The sequence below is a fragment of the Phacochoerus africanus genome, chromosome 1 (genome assembly GCF_016906955.1).
Source record: "Phacochoerus africanus isolate WHEZ1 chromosome 1, ROS_Pafr_v1, whole genome shotgun sequence".
NCBI classification, from domain to species: Eukaryota; Metazoa; Chordata; class Mammalia; order Artiodactyla; family Suidae; genus Phacochoerus; species Phacochoerus africanus.
The window spans coordinates 193618142-193636639 of NC_062544.1; the positions used below are offsets into that span (position 1 = coordinate 193618142).

The 18498-nt window shown below is 36.3% G+C and overlaps 1 protein-coding gene across 1 annotated transcript in view; it reads left to right on the forward strand.

Annotated features, from left to right (window-relative positions):
- Positions 1 to 1261: 1261 nt before the first annotated feature.
- NAALADL2 (N-acetylated alpha-linked acidic dipeptidase like 2) overlaps positions 1262 to 18498 on the forward strand; it is a 967277-nt gene continuing 950040 nt past the window's right edge. Inside the window, exon 1 of the mRNA XM_047786685.1 lies at positions 1262 to 1581. Within this exon, the coding sequence (XP_047642641.1) occupies positions 1539 to 1581 (43 nt within the window). The 5' untranslated portion in view covers positions 1262 to 1538. The remainder of the gene's footprint in view (positions 1582 to 18498) is intronic.

Here is an 18498-nt window from a genome sequence, read left to right on the forward strand (position 1 = left end):
GATTTGGGGGTATATCATGTTTGTTTTTATTTCTAATACTATTTGGCATAACTATTCTACCTGTTTGCCATTTCTGTTGTTTACATAACTTATATAATCTTTTTTATTAATAAGCTAGCAAACATAGTTTATAAATTATTTCTGAATTAAAAATTAAAAAACTATTAAGGTAGGAGATATTTGAACCTCAGATTTTTTTTTGACTAATATGACCAAAACTAAAAGTTAAGGAAGACTAGAGGAAGGAAGTAGAGATTGTTTTTTATTCGCGATGTCTTACAGGAGACAGAGTTTAAATAAATTGACTTACTTTTTGTGATCCACTTCTGCTCTTGCAAAATGAATAAAGATAAATCTCCAATTTGTTGCTAATCTTTGCTAGGGATATTTGAGGCACAGCAGTTTAATATCACTATGTCTCTATTAAAAGGCAATGCAAAAATCAGTATCCTTTTACCTGTGAGGACCTTGAGGCCCTTTGAGACTGGATCAAATCATCTCTCAGTTAATAAGTAACAGCTGATGTCAGAACAGAGCGACGTCAAGGCTCTGGTTCCGCTCTTTCCACCCCCCAGGAGGAGAAGGACAGCAGGAGGGAGAGAGAAGGAAGAGAGTGTAGGAGGAGAAGGATGAAAAGGAGGAAAGGGAAGAAGAGGAAGGGAGAGGAAGAGGAAGAAAAATGTTGCTTGTTGTGTGTTAATTATCTGCCATTCACAATGTTTAACACAGTCATATTTTTTTTAATTTTTATCAGAGCATAGTTGATTACAGTGTTGTGCCAATTTCTGCTGTACATGACACAGTCATACATTCTTTTTCTCATACTATTTTCAATCATGTTCTACCACAAGAGATTGGATATAGTTCCCTGTGGCATGATCATATTTTATTGCTTTCAATCTTTAGAAGAATCTTCTAAAATAGATATTTTACATTTTTTCCCATTTTATAATTGAGGAAATTGGGCTGCAATTCTTCCCTCGTAGTTACACAGTTAGACTAGAAATCCTTTAGAGCCTTTCTTTCTACCACTTTCTACCACTGTATAAAACTGACTCCCATGCTCTTCCTTAACCCCCCTATATATTTTTTTAATGGACATTTCAAAATTTAAATTTTAAAGTGTATTTTACTTCTATAAGAGAAGCAGATTGGAAACACTAAAAAACAAACAAAACTCTGGCCCTGCACCGTAGTATGTTGGTAGGACAGATACTCTTTTGGGGAGGAACATGTAGATACATTTCTGGACTAAAGTGAAAGTAGGGAATTAAAAGTTAACATCAAAACTGAAACAAAGCCATGTTTTGTGAAGCACACACTAAGCAGTACACTGGATCAAAGGATGTGATCTCACGTCTCAGCAAAACAGGTCCTGCAAGCCCAGGTAACTCAGGAAGCAGAGTGGTAATTATTCACGGAAGAAAGCAGGTAGTATACTGTTACCTTACTACAGGAGAAAGTCAGAAGGTCACAAAGCTTGCAGGGTAACTGACACAACTGAAACTGCTCGCCCCCCTTTAAAAAGAAATAATAAAATGGGAGAGAATGAAGCAAGTTTACCTAACACAGCTTTGCAAGGTAAGTGCCAACAGCCTCTGAAATGGTTACAACCAGATGGTTAAGCCGTGTTGATTACAGTGTGTCGGTGTGCAGCCCTGCTGCGTTTCTAGGTGTGCTTTGAAGGTGGGAAAAGAGGCGGGGATTGCTGTTTCTGAAGAAGCCGCTGTCTCTGTTGTGCTCAATTACTCAGCTTACAGAGATGTAGGAGTTTGGGGGAGTAGGGAGAGTCTTAACCATATTTTCTACTGTAATGCTTAAGAAATGCTGCAGCCAGTTTCCAGTGCATTTGCATGTTAAACTTTTCCCAAGATTAGCATAATATTGAATTTTGTCTCCGCTTTTGGGAATTTTATTTGTAATCCAGTTTTGCCATCTCTGGGGTTTACCAGCTAAGTGGTAGAAAACAAGGTCTCAGAGGGCAGCATATTGGGTGGGGAGAACAGTTGGTTTTACAGGTGTTACTTAATCAGATACCTTTGTCCTTTGAAGAGACTGGCTCTGTTGACATTGGCTTGAAAAGGCTTCTACGGTTAGGCTTGTTGATAGAAAAAATACAAATTCCCTCACACTTTCCACTTTTTTGAGTGAAGAAAGTTCCTTCTTAAAAAAAAAATGGAAAATGGGCTGAATGCTTATTTGTTGCTGTGAGTGATTTCTAGTAGTCTATCTTTTAATGAATTATTTACCATCTTTAAAAGTGGCATTTTGTTCGAGATTTTTTTTTTGAAAAAAAATCTGCTTGATGATGACATTTTTATTTGTTTAATTATGTTTCTGTGGAGCTACCAGTAAGAAAATCCCCAAACCACTCAGTTTTCCATTAAGGGTATATAACCAAATATGTCGCTACATTTATTAAATATAATAAATACAAGAATAACAAGATGATCTTAGACATGCCTGGTCATAATAGAACATCATCCATTTAGGGTGTTAATCTTCCAGAATATCTGTGTTTTTCCTTTATTTTCATAAATACTTTCTCTACTTGCTGAAGAATCTCAGAATGTTATTTTTATTTTTTGTTTCCTAATATTTTTTAAAAACTGCACAAAATGTGATTTAAGAAGCATTTTTAATTTGAAGATTAATTTTCAAAGTTATTTAGTGCATTCTATTGAAGAGAAACAAAGTAAAAGTCTCATTCAGCATAACTATGAAATAATTTATTTGTATGTGTTTTATGGACAAAATGATATTATATACATGATTACAACATATACTTTAACTGTCTCTATAATATTTTTTCATGGAAAAGCATGTGAGAATCATCTAGGTCCTTAAAGTTGTTTATATAATAATGATTTTGTATTAAATGTGTATGACTGTTTGGTAGCCCCCTGAATAGCCTATCCTCTGAATGAATATTCTGTGTCTGTGTTTAGAGATTGATATAAACTGAGGAGGAAACTGGCCGCTCCCCTCTCCCCTCAGCATCCTTCTTTGTGTCAGGATCATGGGCAATATTTGCTTCTTAATTTAGAGTCTTGGAACTTGTATAGATTTTCTAATGTTTTGTTTTGTTTTCCTTTTTCTCTGGCACTTTTACATGTATTATGATTCCAGTAATATCTTCCACTGTGAAAAGGTAACTTTTCACAACTTAACTATTTTCAGAGTCAATAATTAGTACATATCAGAAAAACATGCCTACAACTTAAAATAAGAACTATAAATAATTTGAATGTCATTGAGTTACAAAACCATGTGCCTCTATCCATAAAACATCTGTAGTTGGGAAATACTTGTGAAATCAGTTCTATCCTGGGGTATTTTCTTTTCTGCAGTCTGTGGAAACTTTTCAGTAAGGAATGTGTTCTCTCCTGATCTTATCTGAGTTGAAAGACATCCTTGGTGGGTCTATACATATAGTTCCCCCCTGTCTTCTGGGATTGTTGAAATGCTTCCATTCTAAATGTTTTAGCCTTATGATTATTAACTTACTAATCACTGAGAATTAATGAGAAACAAAGGTGCTTCAGTCTTTGGTTTGAAATTATTTTTGGATTTTTTAATTTTAAAGAAAGCACTGTAAGGATAATTTGTACCTTCGTATGTGCAAAGGTAAGAGATTTTTGATGTTCGTTTAATATCTTATAAAACAAATCAAGACATCTTGGAGTCTTTCATTCATGGCTTACTCTAACAGTATTCTATTTTCTATGCAATACCTTGAATTTAAAAATTACTGAAGCAGACTTGTGATTGCCAAGGGAGAGGGGGAGGGAGTAGGATGGACTGGGAGTTTGGGGTTAATAGATGCAAACTGTTACGTTAAAAATGGATAGGCAATGAGGTTCTGCTGTATAGCACAGGGAACTATGTCCAATCACTTGTGATGGAACATGGTGAAAGATAATATGAGAAAGAGACTGCGTATAGATGTATGAACAGGTCACTTTGCTGTATAGCAGAAATTGACAAATTGACAACATAAATCAACTATAATAAAAAAATTTGAAAAGTTAACTAAAAATAAGATACACTGTCAAAGAAGCCAAAAGAATAAAATAAATACAATAAAAAATAGCATGATTTCTCCAAAAACACTTACTGAAGTAAATGAAAAAGGCATTTTGAAATGTTGTTTAATTTTGACTTTGACTTATCAGCATTTATAAAAGATTTTAAAGTTCTCTAAAATAATACTAATTATTGCCAGCTCTGCTTACAAATGGTGTCTAATAGAAATGACTATATTCAGATGTTTTGTACATTAAACACATGAGTGGTTTGTTTTGGCTACGAAGATAAGAAGTGATAGTAGATTATCATTAAAACTCCATGTGCCTTGAATAATGATTTTCTAAGGTTATGTGTCTAGATTGTCTAGTTTCATTGGACCATCTAGTGACAACTTGGAGGGTTAGCTATAAACATTGTCAACAGTTATTCACTTTAAGCACTATTTCCTATAGTTGTCTGACCGTTATTATACCAGGAAGCTGGTTGAGTGTGTCCTGGTTAGTGGAGCCCATAAGCTATTAATATTTAATGTTTCCACTGGTATTGGGGGTCTATCTTTTCGCAAAAGAAAGTGAAATCTTTTCAAGGTTTTCTTCAGTTTACAGTGAACAGAGTTCGAATATCTTTTCAAACAAAAAAAGCAATCTCTCCCTTACAGTCTCAATGATAAAGTAACCCCACAGATAACTATGTAAAAATATACATGAAGGCTCATCACATTCTCAAGATTCATAAAATAAAATTATCCTGGGTAGGAGAGAATGCTGTTTTTTCCCTTATTTTTGAAACTGTAAATAAAATGTATGAATGATCTGGCATCAGGAATAGGGGTAAGTGCTTTCTGAGCACTGTTATTCGCTGAGGAGAGGAAATTGTTTCTTGCATAATATCTGTGAAAACGTGTACCACTGAGTGCCACATTGTTCATCTGTGACAATAGTGAAAGGCCACAGCTGGGTTGACAGGCGGGTGGCAACTCCCTTCCTGGTGGGCAGTTACCTGGAAAAGGCCTTAAGCTAAGGTTTCTCCACAGGCTACCCTTGGGCATGTGAGGGACCTTTACCTGTTTTCTTTCAGGAAGGACAGGCAATTTCTACTTCTCCCTGGATTCTTATTAACAGGCAGGGCAGACTCTAGTCAGAATTGTGGGGGGGGGGGGGGAAGGGAACAAATTTCTTACTCTCCAGCTATGTTCCTCATTCACTGAGTCATTCCTACCTCCTACCTCAGAAACTCAGACCCCTGACTTCTTTCTCTCCTCCTCTTCCTTGGTCAAAACATGGCCAAGGCCACCTGCTTCTTTGTAAAGGATACAATATATTAACATAGCCTCAGAATTATTTGAATAAAAGGCACTCTGAAGTCAGTGCAGGAACAACCCTGTGAGAGGCAGTTTCTCTGAGTGGACTCTCCCCTGGGCTCTTTACCACACCCTCATCACCCAGGCTGCCTACTTAGCCACTCAGTTGTTTCCAAGCACCTTCTGATTACAGGCCTCCTTCTTCCTTCAGTTCTTAACTCTCTAGATCTAGGATATTCCTACTCTAAAGGCTACAAAACACTTAGAACTCAGTGGGAAAGATGTTTCTAAGTACAGAAGTGTTGACGAGACCCTTCAAATACAAGGTCATTCCTAGACAGCAGTCAGCAGAGAGGAGAGAATGCTTCACCAACCCACTGAAGGAGAATTTGGCTGTCAAGAGTTAGGGAAAAGAAATCTGTAGAATATTAACATTTTCAAGGTAAAGGGAGCTTGGAGGGCCTCAAGTTCAATATTTTACTTTGTAAAGTAGCAGAGATCCTTTGAAGGTGCAAATATTGTCCTTGGCGTCTCTGAAGCAGGTGCCAAAACCTCGGTCTCCACCCTAGCTGCCTAGAGCCTATAATTTTATGGAGGAATTTGGCATGTTATTTTCCAGGGGTATTTACTTTCCTATTTCAAGAAGGGAAATCAGGCTTATAAATACTTTCCATATTGACATCTTTAATTTCTATAGTTACAAGCTGGAGAGCATTGTCCAATATTCAGTCTGGCTATTATAGGACTGGTCCATCCAGGCTTGGGTTTTCTTCTTGACTCCGTAAAACTTACTTTGGCTTTTGAGGCATTTGTTTAACTTTCATCACAACCAGGAAGAGTTGGTTGAAATTCCGTAGGCACATGCAACAAATGTTTCTCATGATACAGCCTTTTTTTTTAAAAAAATAAATTATATTTATTCTATCTTACTAAGAAAGAACATATCTAGGTGGGGAGGTGCCTTAGTGTCTGTGCTTCTAAGTTGCCCCCCAAGGGCAGCAGTACTGTATATACCCCAACCTGTTATACTGGTTTGGTGTGCATGTTTACCTTCTGTGGTGGAAAACATATCTCTGCATTTATCATCATAAACCATGCCTGTGAATGCCTTGAAGTCTTTCTAAAAGCCCAAGGAGGTCTTATCACTGTGTGAATTGTCCTGCCCACCCAATAGAAGTGTTTTTAAAATTAAAGTATAGTTGGTTCACTGGGAGTTCCTGTCGTGGCGCAGTGAAATGAATCCAACTGGGAACCATGAGGGTGCGGCTTCGATCCCTGGCCTCACTCAGTGGGTCAAGGATCCGCTGTTGCCAGGAGCTGTGGTGTAGGTCACAGATGCAGCTCAGACCTGATATTGCTGTGGCTGTGGCGTAGGCTGACAGCTGTAGTTCTGATTGAACTCCTAGCCTGGGAATTGCCATATGCCACAGGTATGACCATAAAAAGCAAAGAAAAATTTAAAACTAAAAAAAAAATAAATAAAACTATGTTTGTTCACAGTGTTGTACTAATTTCTGCTGTACAGTGAAGTGACTCAATCATGTGTGTATATACACATGTGCTATTATCCATTATTTTCTATCTCAAGAGATTGGATATAATTCCTTGTGCTATACAGCAGAATCTCATTGCTTATTGACTGTAAATGTAATAGTTTGCACATACACTAGCCCCAGACTCCCACTTCATCCTGCTCCCTCCCTCCTCCATCTTGTCAACCACAAGTCTGTTCTGTATGTCCGTGAGTCCATTTCTGTTTTGTAGGTAGGTACATTTTAGATTCCACATATAAGTGATAACATCATTAAGTACTTATACAGACTTTAATAGCATTTTCAGTTAAGAGAATTGCAGGGAGCTCTTGTTTAACCTGTCAGTATTCCAGGAAGAAGGCTTTCCCTAGCTCTGAGTGAGAGGTTGGAACACTTGAAGATTTGAGATGCTTAGGAATTGAAATTTAGATATTGTGGTAACGGCTGAAGATTTGAGATGCTTAGGAATTGAAATTTAGATATTGTGGTAACGGCATTTTGTCTTTTTGCCTTTTCTGGGGCCACTGTCGTGGCATATGGAGGTTCCCAGGCTAGGGATCTAATCAGACTGTAGCCACCTGCCTATGCCAGAGCCACAGCAATGCGGGATCTGAGCTGCGTCTTCAACCTACTCCGCAGCTCAAGGCAATGCTGGATCCTTAACTCACTGAGCAAGGTCAGGGATTGAACCGCAACCTCATGGTTCTTAATCGGATTCGTTAACCACTGAGCCACGACGGGAACTGCAGTAACAGGGCATTTTGGAGTTGAAACTTCTGGGAGCTCTGCTGGAGATCTTATAGTCTCAAGACAAAATCAAGCATGTTCAGAGCAAGTAAAATTGCAGGGAATGTCAAGGCACGAAACCCCAAGTGAGCCTGACCTAAGTGTGGTAGGCAAAAGTGCATGAGAAGTTGGCTTGGGGACTTCTCCCAAGTACAGCACAGAGAACCCTGGGGTGGGCAAATAAGATTAGGAGATGAACTCTAAAAGAAGATAAAAGAAATAGTTAAGGAAGGCAACATAGCTGTGCTGAGGAGCTCTTTTTCTCTTGTCTTTCTAGATGCAAGTAGAAACTGTGCCCTATTAGAAATAAAAGAGCGAGCCCCATATTTGAAGGGAGCATATGATAAAGGCAGTTAATAGCATGAAACTCAGTTAAAACCTGCTGTTGGGGGAAAAGGCAATTCTCAAACACTTTGAAATTTAGAGTTTGTTCCTAGACTTTGAAATGGTCTGAAAGTTTAATCCCCTTGATTTAAATGGTATTTTATAGCACTGAAATTATTTCAAAGGGAAACATTTTAAATTGAGATTAAAGTCACTACAAAACCATCTTGAAGAAAAGGTGATACATACCTACAGGATGCCTCAATTGTTTAAACATTATTAATAATGCAATTAAAATGTGTTCCATATATTGAAAATGTTGGCACTCTCTTTGAATCTGCTTCCTTTTTCTTAAATAAATGCAACAAGTGGTGTTATAATAATCTGATGACTATACATGCATAAACACAATATAATTATTACATTGTATGCCTATTCTCTAGATTTTGGAAAGAGTTTAAACAAATGTAGCTAATTGAGTAGGATAGTAAGCCAACCTTTATATTGCAGTCAGCTTCAGTTTTTTTTGGGGGGGTGGGGGATTATTAACCAAGCATGTACTTGACTTCTTATTGGAGAATATTACACTTGAGACATAAGTGAGGGGGAAATGAGCTACCAACAAGGTTGCAAAGAACATGTGATTAGGATGAAATACATAAAAGGACACTGAGCTTCAGCTGATCCTTTGAGCTTCTAAACTTTCTTCAGAAAAAAATATGGATAAGTACTTTTATTTGACAGGGTTATTTTGTTGCTCTATTGATATATATGTTTAACCATATCTATGATTGGAAGGTGTATTTGTAAATACCATTATAATTAATTTTGAAATGCAATTCACTGTCCTCTTTAAACTTTTTTTTTTTTTTTGTCTTTTTAAGACCACACTGGAGATATATGGAGGTTCCCAGGCTAGGGGTCAAATCAAAGTTGTAGCTGCTGGCCTACACAACAGCCATGGCAATGTGTGATCTGAGCCACCTCTGCCACCTTAGCTCATGGCAATACTGGATCCTTAACCCACTGAGCAAGGGCAGGGATCGAACTTGCATCCTCACGGATGCTAGTTAGAGTCATTTCCATTGAGCCATGACAGGAACTCCCTCTTTAAACTTCTGACCAATGTAATCCAAATTGTGCATTGTGTACTAATAAAAACTGAGTGTAATATAGAGATAGGTATAAAATCTTACTGCTAAAAGAGCCCAAAAGAATTGTTTTGAAAAATCAACTACTGATATTAATGCAATTAAATGCATGTTTGCAATAAACATGAAAAATATGTGCACATACATCTATTAAAAACACATTCACTTTTTCCATATGACTTCAAACCTTGGTGAATAATTCATTTCAAGAATTGATTAAACTTTCAAAACCATTCCATCTCAGTGACTCCTGCTTTTCTCAAAAGTGAGTTCCTTTGCAAATAGGGCTTGAGAGGCAGAGAGGATTGAAGGGCCACTATGCTTTATTTTCTTCTTTGTTTATGGACACTTAATGCAATCAGAGATGAGTCCTATCTTCACCTAAATTATTCATAAAACTTGAAAAAATTTCATCACATCCACATTTCTTGGTGGTAGTTTTCAGAGATGGAAAAATCTATTTTGCCACAAAAGGGGGAAGTTGCCAATTCTTGGTGTTGTTATAACCACAGACACATATCTAGGAATTAATGGAGAAATTTAGGAATTCGTAGACAGTTTCACAGAGGAAATAAGACGTAAATTGATTCTAGCCAGAATAAATGGCAGAAGGAAGAAAGTCTTTTCTGACAAAATAAACAGCAGAGACATGGCGTAAAAATGATATCTATCCATGTATGTACTTGCTTTATTTTCCTCTCTTATTCAAAACAAAAAGGAGTTTCCAAAAATTACTAGAGTTGGCCCTTGAACAACATGGGTTTGAACTACAAAAGTCCACTTCTATGTTGGTTTTTTTTTCACTCAATACACACTACAGCACTACTCAGTCTGAGGTTGGATGAATCTGTGGATTTGGAATCACATATTCGGCAGGATGGAGGCCTACTCTAAAGTTATCCATGCATTTTCAGCAGTGTTGGGCAGGGGAGAAGTTGATGCCCCAACCGCTGGGGTCACTGTACTTTGCAATAGGCTGCAAATAAGTAAACATAATTTTAAAAAAGGATAAAATAATATAACAGTTAAAATTTGTATACAATATATGTGCCGGCATATTCTAAACAGCTACCAAACAAGTAAGAAATTTACTTTCAAGCTTCCTAACAGCCAAAAGAAAGTAAGATTTATGGTGTTTAAAACATACAAAAATGTGGCAGTTTTTCAAGAAAGGTATAGATTGCTTGATTAGATATTGTGATAGAAATCAAAGTAATTTCTATAGATGACATGAAACAGACCTAACTAGAAGGATTTTTTTTTTAATTAGGCAACACTGAGACATAAAGTTAAAATAATTATAAAGAAAATAGTATTATTTAAGTCATTGCAGAATCTTGACATGGGTGTATGGGTGACTTCCTTTGAGTTTCGTTTTTTTTTTTTTTTTTTTTTTTTTTGCTTTTTAGCACAGCCTTGACATATGGAGGTTCCCAGCTAGAGGTTGAATTGGAACTACAGCTGCTGGCCTATGCCATAGCTACAGGAACGCAGGATCCAAGCCGCATCTGCAACCTGCATACAACACAGCTTATAGCGACACAAGATCCTTAACCCACTGATTGAGGCCAGGGATCAAACCTGCAACCTCATGGTTACTAGTCCAACTCGTTTTTGATGCACCACAATGGGAACTCTGTTTTTTTTTTTCCTTAGAGTTTCTTAAACTGATGCACTGTCCTATCAGACAGTTGTCAGAAAAAAAAATTCAGAAAAAAATTTAAACATATAATCTGAAAGTAAAAATGGAAAAAAACCCAAAATAATTAAGAAATATAGACTTTATAAGACCTAAGTTTCCATGATTTAAATACTCACACTATTAAATTTCAGGATATAAAAATAGGTCATTTTGAAAATTAAACTGCTATATATACTGTATAAGCATATGGTGTTAAGCAAGTGTCTCTCCCAGAATGGATTTTGTATGGGTGTTGTGTGTAAATGTTGGCTAATGAAGGGTTCAGAACAGCCACTGTGACAGGTTTGATGTTGGCGTAGTGGGTGTTAGGTGGGGTAGGAATAGAGGGTTAGAATAAAGAATAGCACATTGGTATTGATAATATTCATGTTGTATTACAAACCTACTTTTAAAAGCTTTAATCTGTGAACTTCAAGTGCTATGAGGTAATAATGTTGCCTTAAGTTTTTATTTTTTATACGAATAAATATAATTTGGGGATAAAATGAAAAAAATTTAACAAGAAAATGGTATTTTTTTTATTCTTGAAAAAGTTCTCATCAGTTTCAAGTTCATATTTTATATTCTTTCAGTTTATTATTTTACCTACATGGATTTCTTATAGCCATCTTTTTTTCTAAATTAGAAAACATAATATTACTTATATTTTCAGGAGTTAGTAATTGCTAAATTATATTTATCAAAATATTTTTATATGACATAATTCACAATAACTTGGCTAATGTTCTGGAAATGTAGTCTTCACATGAAATTTTCATTTTCATAATTTGGTTCATCAGAAAATAATTTCTTTTCATAATCAAATAAAGAAAAAAGTAATATTCATTGAGTGCTAAAATTAAGTGGAAATTTACTAAAATTATTTGAATCTCACAACAGTCTCAACCTTCTCTCTCTTCCTCCAGCAAATATACTAAGCTGCTTTCCCACTAGGACTTCTACCTGCTGGCAATGTCTGCTGAACTTCCTATGGTTTGTTCCATATTGTCATTAAATCATCAGATTATTTATCATCTCAGTGATACCTTTTCTTGTCTCTCAAACTAAAGCAGCCTATCTGTCTTAATGCCTGATTTTAAATATCTTACCATGATCCATTTCCTTTTTTGGGGGAGTATATTTGTTTGTTGCCCATTTCCCTAGCAGAAAACTCAAAGTATTTGTGCATAGTCAATTTACATTTGTTTTAACATGAAAATTAGTTGAGCATAAAGTAGCAGTCACTGAACATGGTAAACACAAAGCAGAATGAAACAAGAAGCTTTAACCAAAAAGAAAAAAAAAGACAAATAAAAAAGTCTAAAATTGAAAGAGAACTTTTTCCAGAATGATAGTTGATGTAGAGTCTCTATTCTAGGATATTGGGAGCTGAGTATTATTCATTTTCATTTTCTCTAGTTCTGTGGTAAATATCTTTGAATGGAGTTTACTAAATAAGTTCTCAGAGAGTCCAAGTATGAGATGACTATTATGGTGGTGTTGATGGAAGAAAATATTTATTAGGTATATACTGTGTGCCAGGGACTGTTTCAAGTGTTCAACACTTGGTTATTTAATCTTCACAACCATTCAATGAGGATTATATGCTCAATAAATATAAACATAATTATACGACTATATTTTCCTTACATTTTCTTTTATTTTTCTTCAACTTTATTTCTAGTTCTTCCTCATCATTGTCCATCATTGCATAGTGATGGAGATCTGAGTTCATATGATGATGGGATTTGACAAAAAGAAATAAATTTGAGAGCTACTTGAGGTCAAATTGGTGTTTGCTTGTGTTGAATAAGAAGGAGGAAAAAGTTGGGAAAACTGGGTTCCTGGCTTAGGTGACAGAGAGAATTGTACTGTTAACTGATTTAGGAAGTGTAGGAGAGGTAATAGTTTAGGGGAGAGGTATATAATGAGGCTGCTTTAAACAAAATGATTTTAAGCTATAAATTTATTTATTTATTTATTTATTTATTTATTTGTCTTTTAGGGCCATACCAGCAGCATATGGAGGCTCCCAAGCTAGGGGTCCAGTTGGAACTGTAGCCGCCAGCCTACACCACAGCCATAGCAACTCGGGATCTGAGCTGTGTCTGCAGCCCACACAAGAGCCCACAGCAATGCCGGATCCCCAACCCACTGAGTGAGGCTAGGGATCCAACCCACATCCTCATAGATGCTAGTTGGGTTTGCTAACTTCTGAGCCATGACAGGAACTCCATAAGATATAAATTTAATTGATGAAAATGTCTAGGACTTAAATTGTGAAAGTGAGACTAGACCTTGAGAGAGAGAACTAGGGTGGAATAAAGGGGTTGGAAATTATTAAAGCTTAAGTCTTAGGTGACATTTTGCATAGATGAGATTGTACAAAAATAGGAGTTAAAGAAAGAAGAGAAGATGACAGAGTCTAGAAAACACTGACATGTAATCTGAGCAGAAATGAAGGAAACTGAGATGGGGTCATGGGAGAGAGAAAAGATAGGGAAGATTTTTCAGGGAAAGGCACAGTAGGAATTTCTTTTTAAGAAGAGTAAGATAAATCAAATGATGAGATCATCATAGAGCTAGGATTTGGTGATTCAAGCCTGGAATTAAGATGAGACATGAGGAAGAAGCCATTTGAGAATTATCAGGAATGAGGTGAAAGGAGAATACAAAATTATAAGGAGCTTAGAATAGTAGACATTCAATAATGGGGAACTGACCATCGTTAGGGAGTAGGAGAAAGTGAACAAAGGAGGCAGTTGTATCACAGCAGTTCTGCGGTAAATATAATGTTCAGTTTTTGCAAAGGAGGAAACACTGTCAGTGAGGGAGAGGATGAAGGTACTAAAATAGAAAGAGTGCATCCAATGAAGATAAGAACTTGGATTGTTCGAGCAACTTTTAAGAACAGGAGGGCAGCTTTCTTTCTCTAAGGAGGAATGAGAGTGAGTGTAATGGCAGATTCCCTGCATTAGAGAAAAGAGCGTGTGATGGATGCCAGTGGCCTGCATCTTTACAGTAAAGGATGAGTTCACCTAGCCAAGAGTTAGGGTGGGGCTGTGTGTGGGGTGCTGAGTCCATAAAGGTAAATAAAAGGATTGGCCAGAAGTTGCCTCAGTGAAGTTAGACAGAAGAGCTTTGTCAGTGAATGTGGGAAAGCAACAGGAAAAAAATGCAGGCTGATTCAGGTAGTTTTCATAGAGGCATGAGTGAGTTTATGGGAGGGTGAGTGTGTGTGTGTGTGTGTGTGTGTGTGTGTGTGTGTGTGTGTGTGTGTCTTGTCTGCAGATTTAGCTTGAGATTGTTATTCTGGAATACTTAGGCTTCATCATTTAGTACCACTCAATAAGCCTACTCCAGCTCGTGATCTTCAGATACCATGCTGCTGTCCTATAGCAGAATTAGAAAAGAGAGCATATCTCATTACAAATCTATCCAGCTCTTGAAGAGTGATGGAACACCCAGACCTGACTGCAAATCAACTTTTATGGTAGCATCTTCTTATCTATGTAACATTTGAAAAACACCTATATTTACACTTTCCATAGAGCATGAGTGTGATGGCCGTATGGGCCTTTGGAATGAGGTGATGCACTTTCACTTGACTTTGAAGAAAGCAAAATAAGGTTGGGATAAGTTTTCATTCACTCAGTGATGTCGAGACTCTTAGATAATTAGTAATTCCCATTAGGGTTAGCATGATTGTGTTATTATCATCATTAATGATAGTGAAAAGAAGTAATACAATTGGATATTTAATAAATACCAGTAAGGGACAAAATTAGAATTAAATTTAGGACATATCAGGCTCTATTACTTCTTAACTGCTGCATTCCTCAGGAGTACCATTTTAAAAGAGCTACTTAAAAAATAAAAATTAGGCTCTGGAGTTCCCATTGTGGCTCAGAAGTAATGAACCTGGCTAATATCCATGAAGACGCAGGTTTGATCCCTGGCCCCATTCAGTGGACTAAGGATTTGGCATGGAGGTCATAGATGTGTCTCGGATCTTGCATTGCTGTGGCTGTGGCACAGGCTGGCGGCTACAGCTGTGATTCAACCCCTAGCCTGGGAACTTCCATCTGCTACGGGTGCAGCTCTAAAAAGAAAAAAGAAAAAATTAGACTGTCCAAAGAGAATGTTTCACATATTTCTACTTATATCCACATGCAAAAATTAGTGAATGTTAGTTTTTAGTACTGAAAGTCCATTCTCTAGCTGATTTATCTGCTTTTCTGTAATACTATATTTTACAAAAACTCACCTAACTTCATGTATACAAACAATGTTTTCTGTTTGGCTGCATCATGATTCCTCTTGTCCAAACTCCCCTCACATCCTTATGATATTTTCATCATACCATACATTCCTGGCACTTTTATTGAAGGTGATAAAGGCTCTGAAGAAGTAGTTTGAAGTAAATGGGTTCTACTAAATTCAAGAATGTTTTGACCATTAACCTTCAGTTTGAAGTGTTAGATGACCACAAACTAGTATAAAGGAATATAAATTTACTTCTATAAAATATACCTTAAAGAGGTTTTTAAACAATTGATGCTTTGCTGATCTAGGGGATATTTCCTCTTCAGTGTTTCTAACTTAAGAAATTACATGTAAAAGCCATAAACTCCTTTATGTTATCCATAAACATAATAAAAAATGTTGCACCACATAACTTTGACTTAGTCAATAATTCTAGGCTTAGCCTTAGGGTTTGAAGAGAAAATTATTCCTGTTACACATTTTAATTATGCTATAAACTTTGGGAAATAGCTATTGATCTTCAACATCTGGCATCAGAAAGTTGTTTCTTTCTTGTTCTGTAGCCAGTGAAAGTATGCCATACAGACGAAAATTGAAGAATTTCAGGGAAATCAAAGGTGCAGTAAAGGATATATTTTTATTGTATTTGACTCCCTTAAATATTAAGAGATTTCAAGATTGTCTCCTTGAAATGTCTTTTTGCTAGAAACTAGGAACAACTGAGTTAACAAATATTTTACCTTGTTTTAAGAAAAAGCTATTAACTATGGTTCTCTTGATTATCTTTAATATTTTAATACAGAAATAAGAGAGCCTAATCAGAATTTTTTTTAAACTTAACATGTTTAAGATTCTCCAGAATTTATGGAGTAATGAATATTGTGATTATCACTTTAGAAGTAATTATTTCACAGTTTTTTTATTATTATTATTATCAAATCAGTAAAATGGGTAAAACCCTCCATTCTGCTGAAATTTAGGAGGTATCTAATATCTGTGATGATGACGATGATGACAATGATCAAGAAGAAGAGGAGTGGGAGGAAGAGGAGGGGGGAGGGAGAAAGGGGGGAGGGAGAGAGGAAAAGGGAAGGAGGAAGGGGAAGGAAGAGGAAAGAAAAGTTAGGACATGAGGAACTTTTAGTAGAGGAGCTGGCATTGCTTTAAACACTTTATATACATGGCCAGATTTAAGCCTTCCATCTGCCATGTAAGTATGGATCCTCGTTTTCCCATTTTACAGAAGGCTCAGCCAGGTTAAGTAACTCTCAGGATTATATAAGAACAAAGTGGTAGAGCTGAGATTTAAACCCAGGTCTGTCTGACTTATGTAATGATATGGGCTCCTTATTGCCATTTTCAGCAAGTTGAAAATTCTTTCAAGTTTAGAACATTTAACTGAAGTAGATTTATATTTAAATTTAAATATATAAAATTTAATACTATGCATTTGTTCATTCAACAATTATTTATTGATTTATGATTATATACCAGACACAGTGTTAGGAGCTACTGAAACTAAATTCAGTGAGTCATGGACCACAGCAACTCATAGTCTGCTATGGGAGACAGTACACAGTAATATAAAAAGGATAAAAAGCTTACATGTGCATACATGTGTGTATGTATACGTTTGTGAGTGTGATTTTCAGAGCTCTCTGATGAATATTCTATAATCAAACCTGCTTGAATTTCAGAATCTAATTAGAAGTATGGATATTTCACTTTGATACTGTGACAGCTTGTTTGGTCAGTTTGGGGGCCTTAGTATCTTTATGCCTCCAGGCATTAAATTTGCTATTATTGGAAGCATCGGCAAGGACTCCGTTTTGACTTTTCTTACCACAGGGCAACCCCTCCCTCTTCACAGTAGGTACTAATGAGTAGTAATATACATCCCTTTCCCATTTCTTCCCCACCCATCTCTTTCTGACCTGCAATGTGATTAAATCCATTGGTTAAATAATCTGTTACATATTCTATACATCTAATGCTGTTAATAGTGGCTCTGGATGCAGTGGTTAGCCCTAATCTATTTAATTTAGTTTTATATAAAATATAAAAGTAAAACTCAAAATATAACTTTGGAAACCTAAAATATAAGTCTGTATTTCTTTATGAAGCAAAGTGCTATTTTCTCCAACTGTGCTTTAATTTGGTTTCATTCAGCTTCCACTGAAATTTTGCACATGTTAAGGATATAATCTAGTAAAGATAGGTTATAGGAAGTAAATTTTTAGCAATGGTAGGTTTAAGCAAGATTTTCAAACCCAAATTTATTTTTTGTTTTAATCTTAGACATTAAAGAGAAAAGCTAATGATAGGTTCAGAATCTCTCATCCACTTTATAACTTTCTCCAAGGATACATAATAAGTATGCTGGTTCAGTGGCTTTGAACAAACACTAGTCGTGGGATGTAGGCATTTATAATAGTACATGTTTTTAAAAGAAGATGTGGATGCTACTATATGCAAGATACCGATCTTGGGAATTTTATTGTCACCTCACTTCATTCTCTCAACAATATCTAAAGCTATTATTAGTTTTTAGATTACTCTGTGTGTACAAGTCATTTTGACTGGAAGCAAATGAATGGAAAGAAAGGAGTTTAAGTAGAGAGGAGATATTTGATTCCTTCTTGAAGAATGAAGAGTTCTCCAGCCAAATAAGTGTACTTGAGGGATAAGAAATCAGTTATTCTTGCTAGCATGACTACTGTGTTTGTAGAATTTCAAACACTGGTTTATAGTACTTGCCCAATAAGCATAAGTTACTGGAATGATGACTTTTTGTGGGCTGGCATAAAATATGTTTGCAGCTCACTGATTACAGTGGAGTTTTAAGGCTACCTAAATTGTAAACAAAGTAGATGGTAGTATGCTCTTTTTACTTTAGCTCAGCCTATGTGGGCCTATATAGTCAAGGCTTTGTGCCCATTGACCAGATTACACATGAGCACATGTAAACATGTCAAAGATGTTGACCATAGTTTAGGTGAGCTACTTTTCTGGAAAGCACCAGATTTTCCTCACAAATTTGTTCTTATATGAGAACAGAAGAGAACAGTCTCCCCTACTGGTACTTAATATGCCAAGTTAAAATACTTACATAGTGGCCAAGAAGGCAGCCTGGGGATTTCCTGGCCCTCCTTCCTGCCAAATTGACAGGTTGCATTGCAGCAGGTGCACGGCAAAGCGATTAAGAATGTCCAGGTTGACAAAACATGTGTGATATAACTGCAAGCGTTTTATATGAATGACATGTCATGGCAAGGACCGGCCTCAAGAGATTATACCTGGTGTTCTGGGGTTTGAGGACAATCTATATGCATATAAAAGCATCATTGAGAAGGTGAAGCTTAGGAAAAATAACCTTGACAAGGAGTCTACATAAACAAAGTACATTGCAATGTAAGGTATATTTTTTGC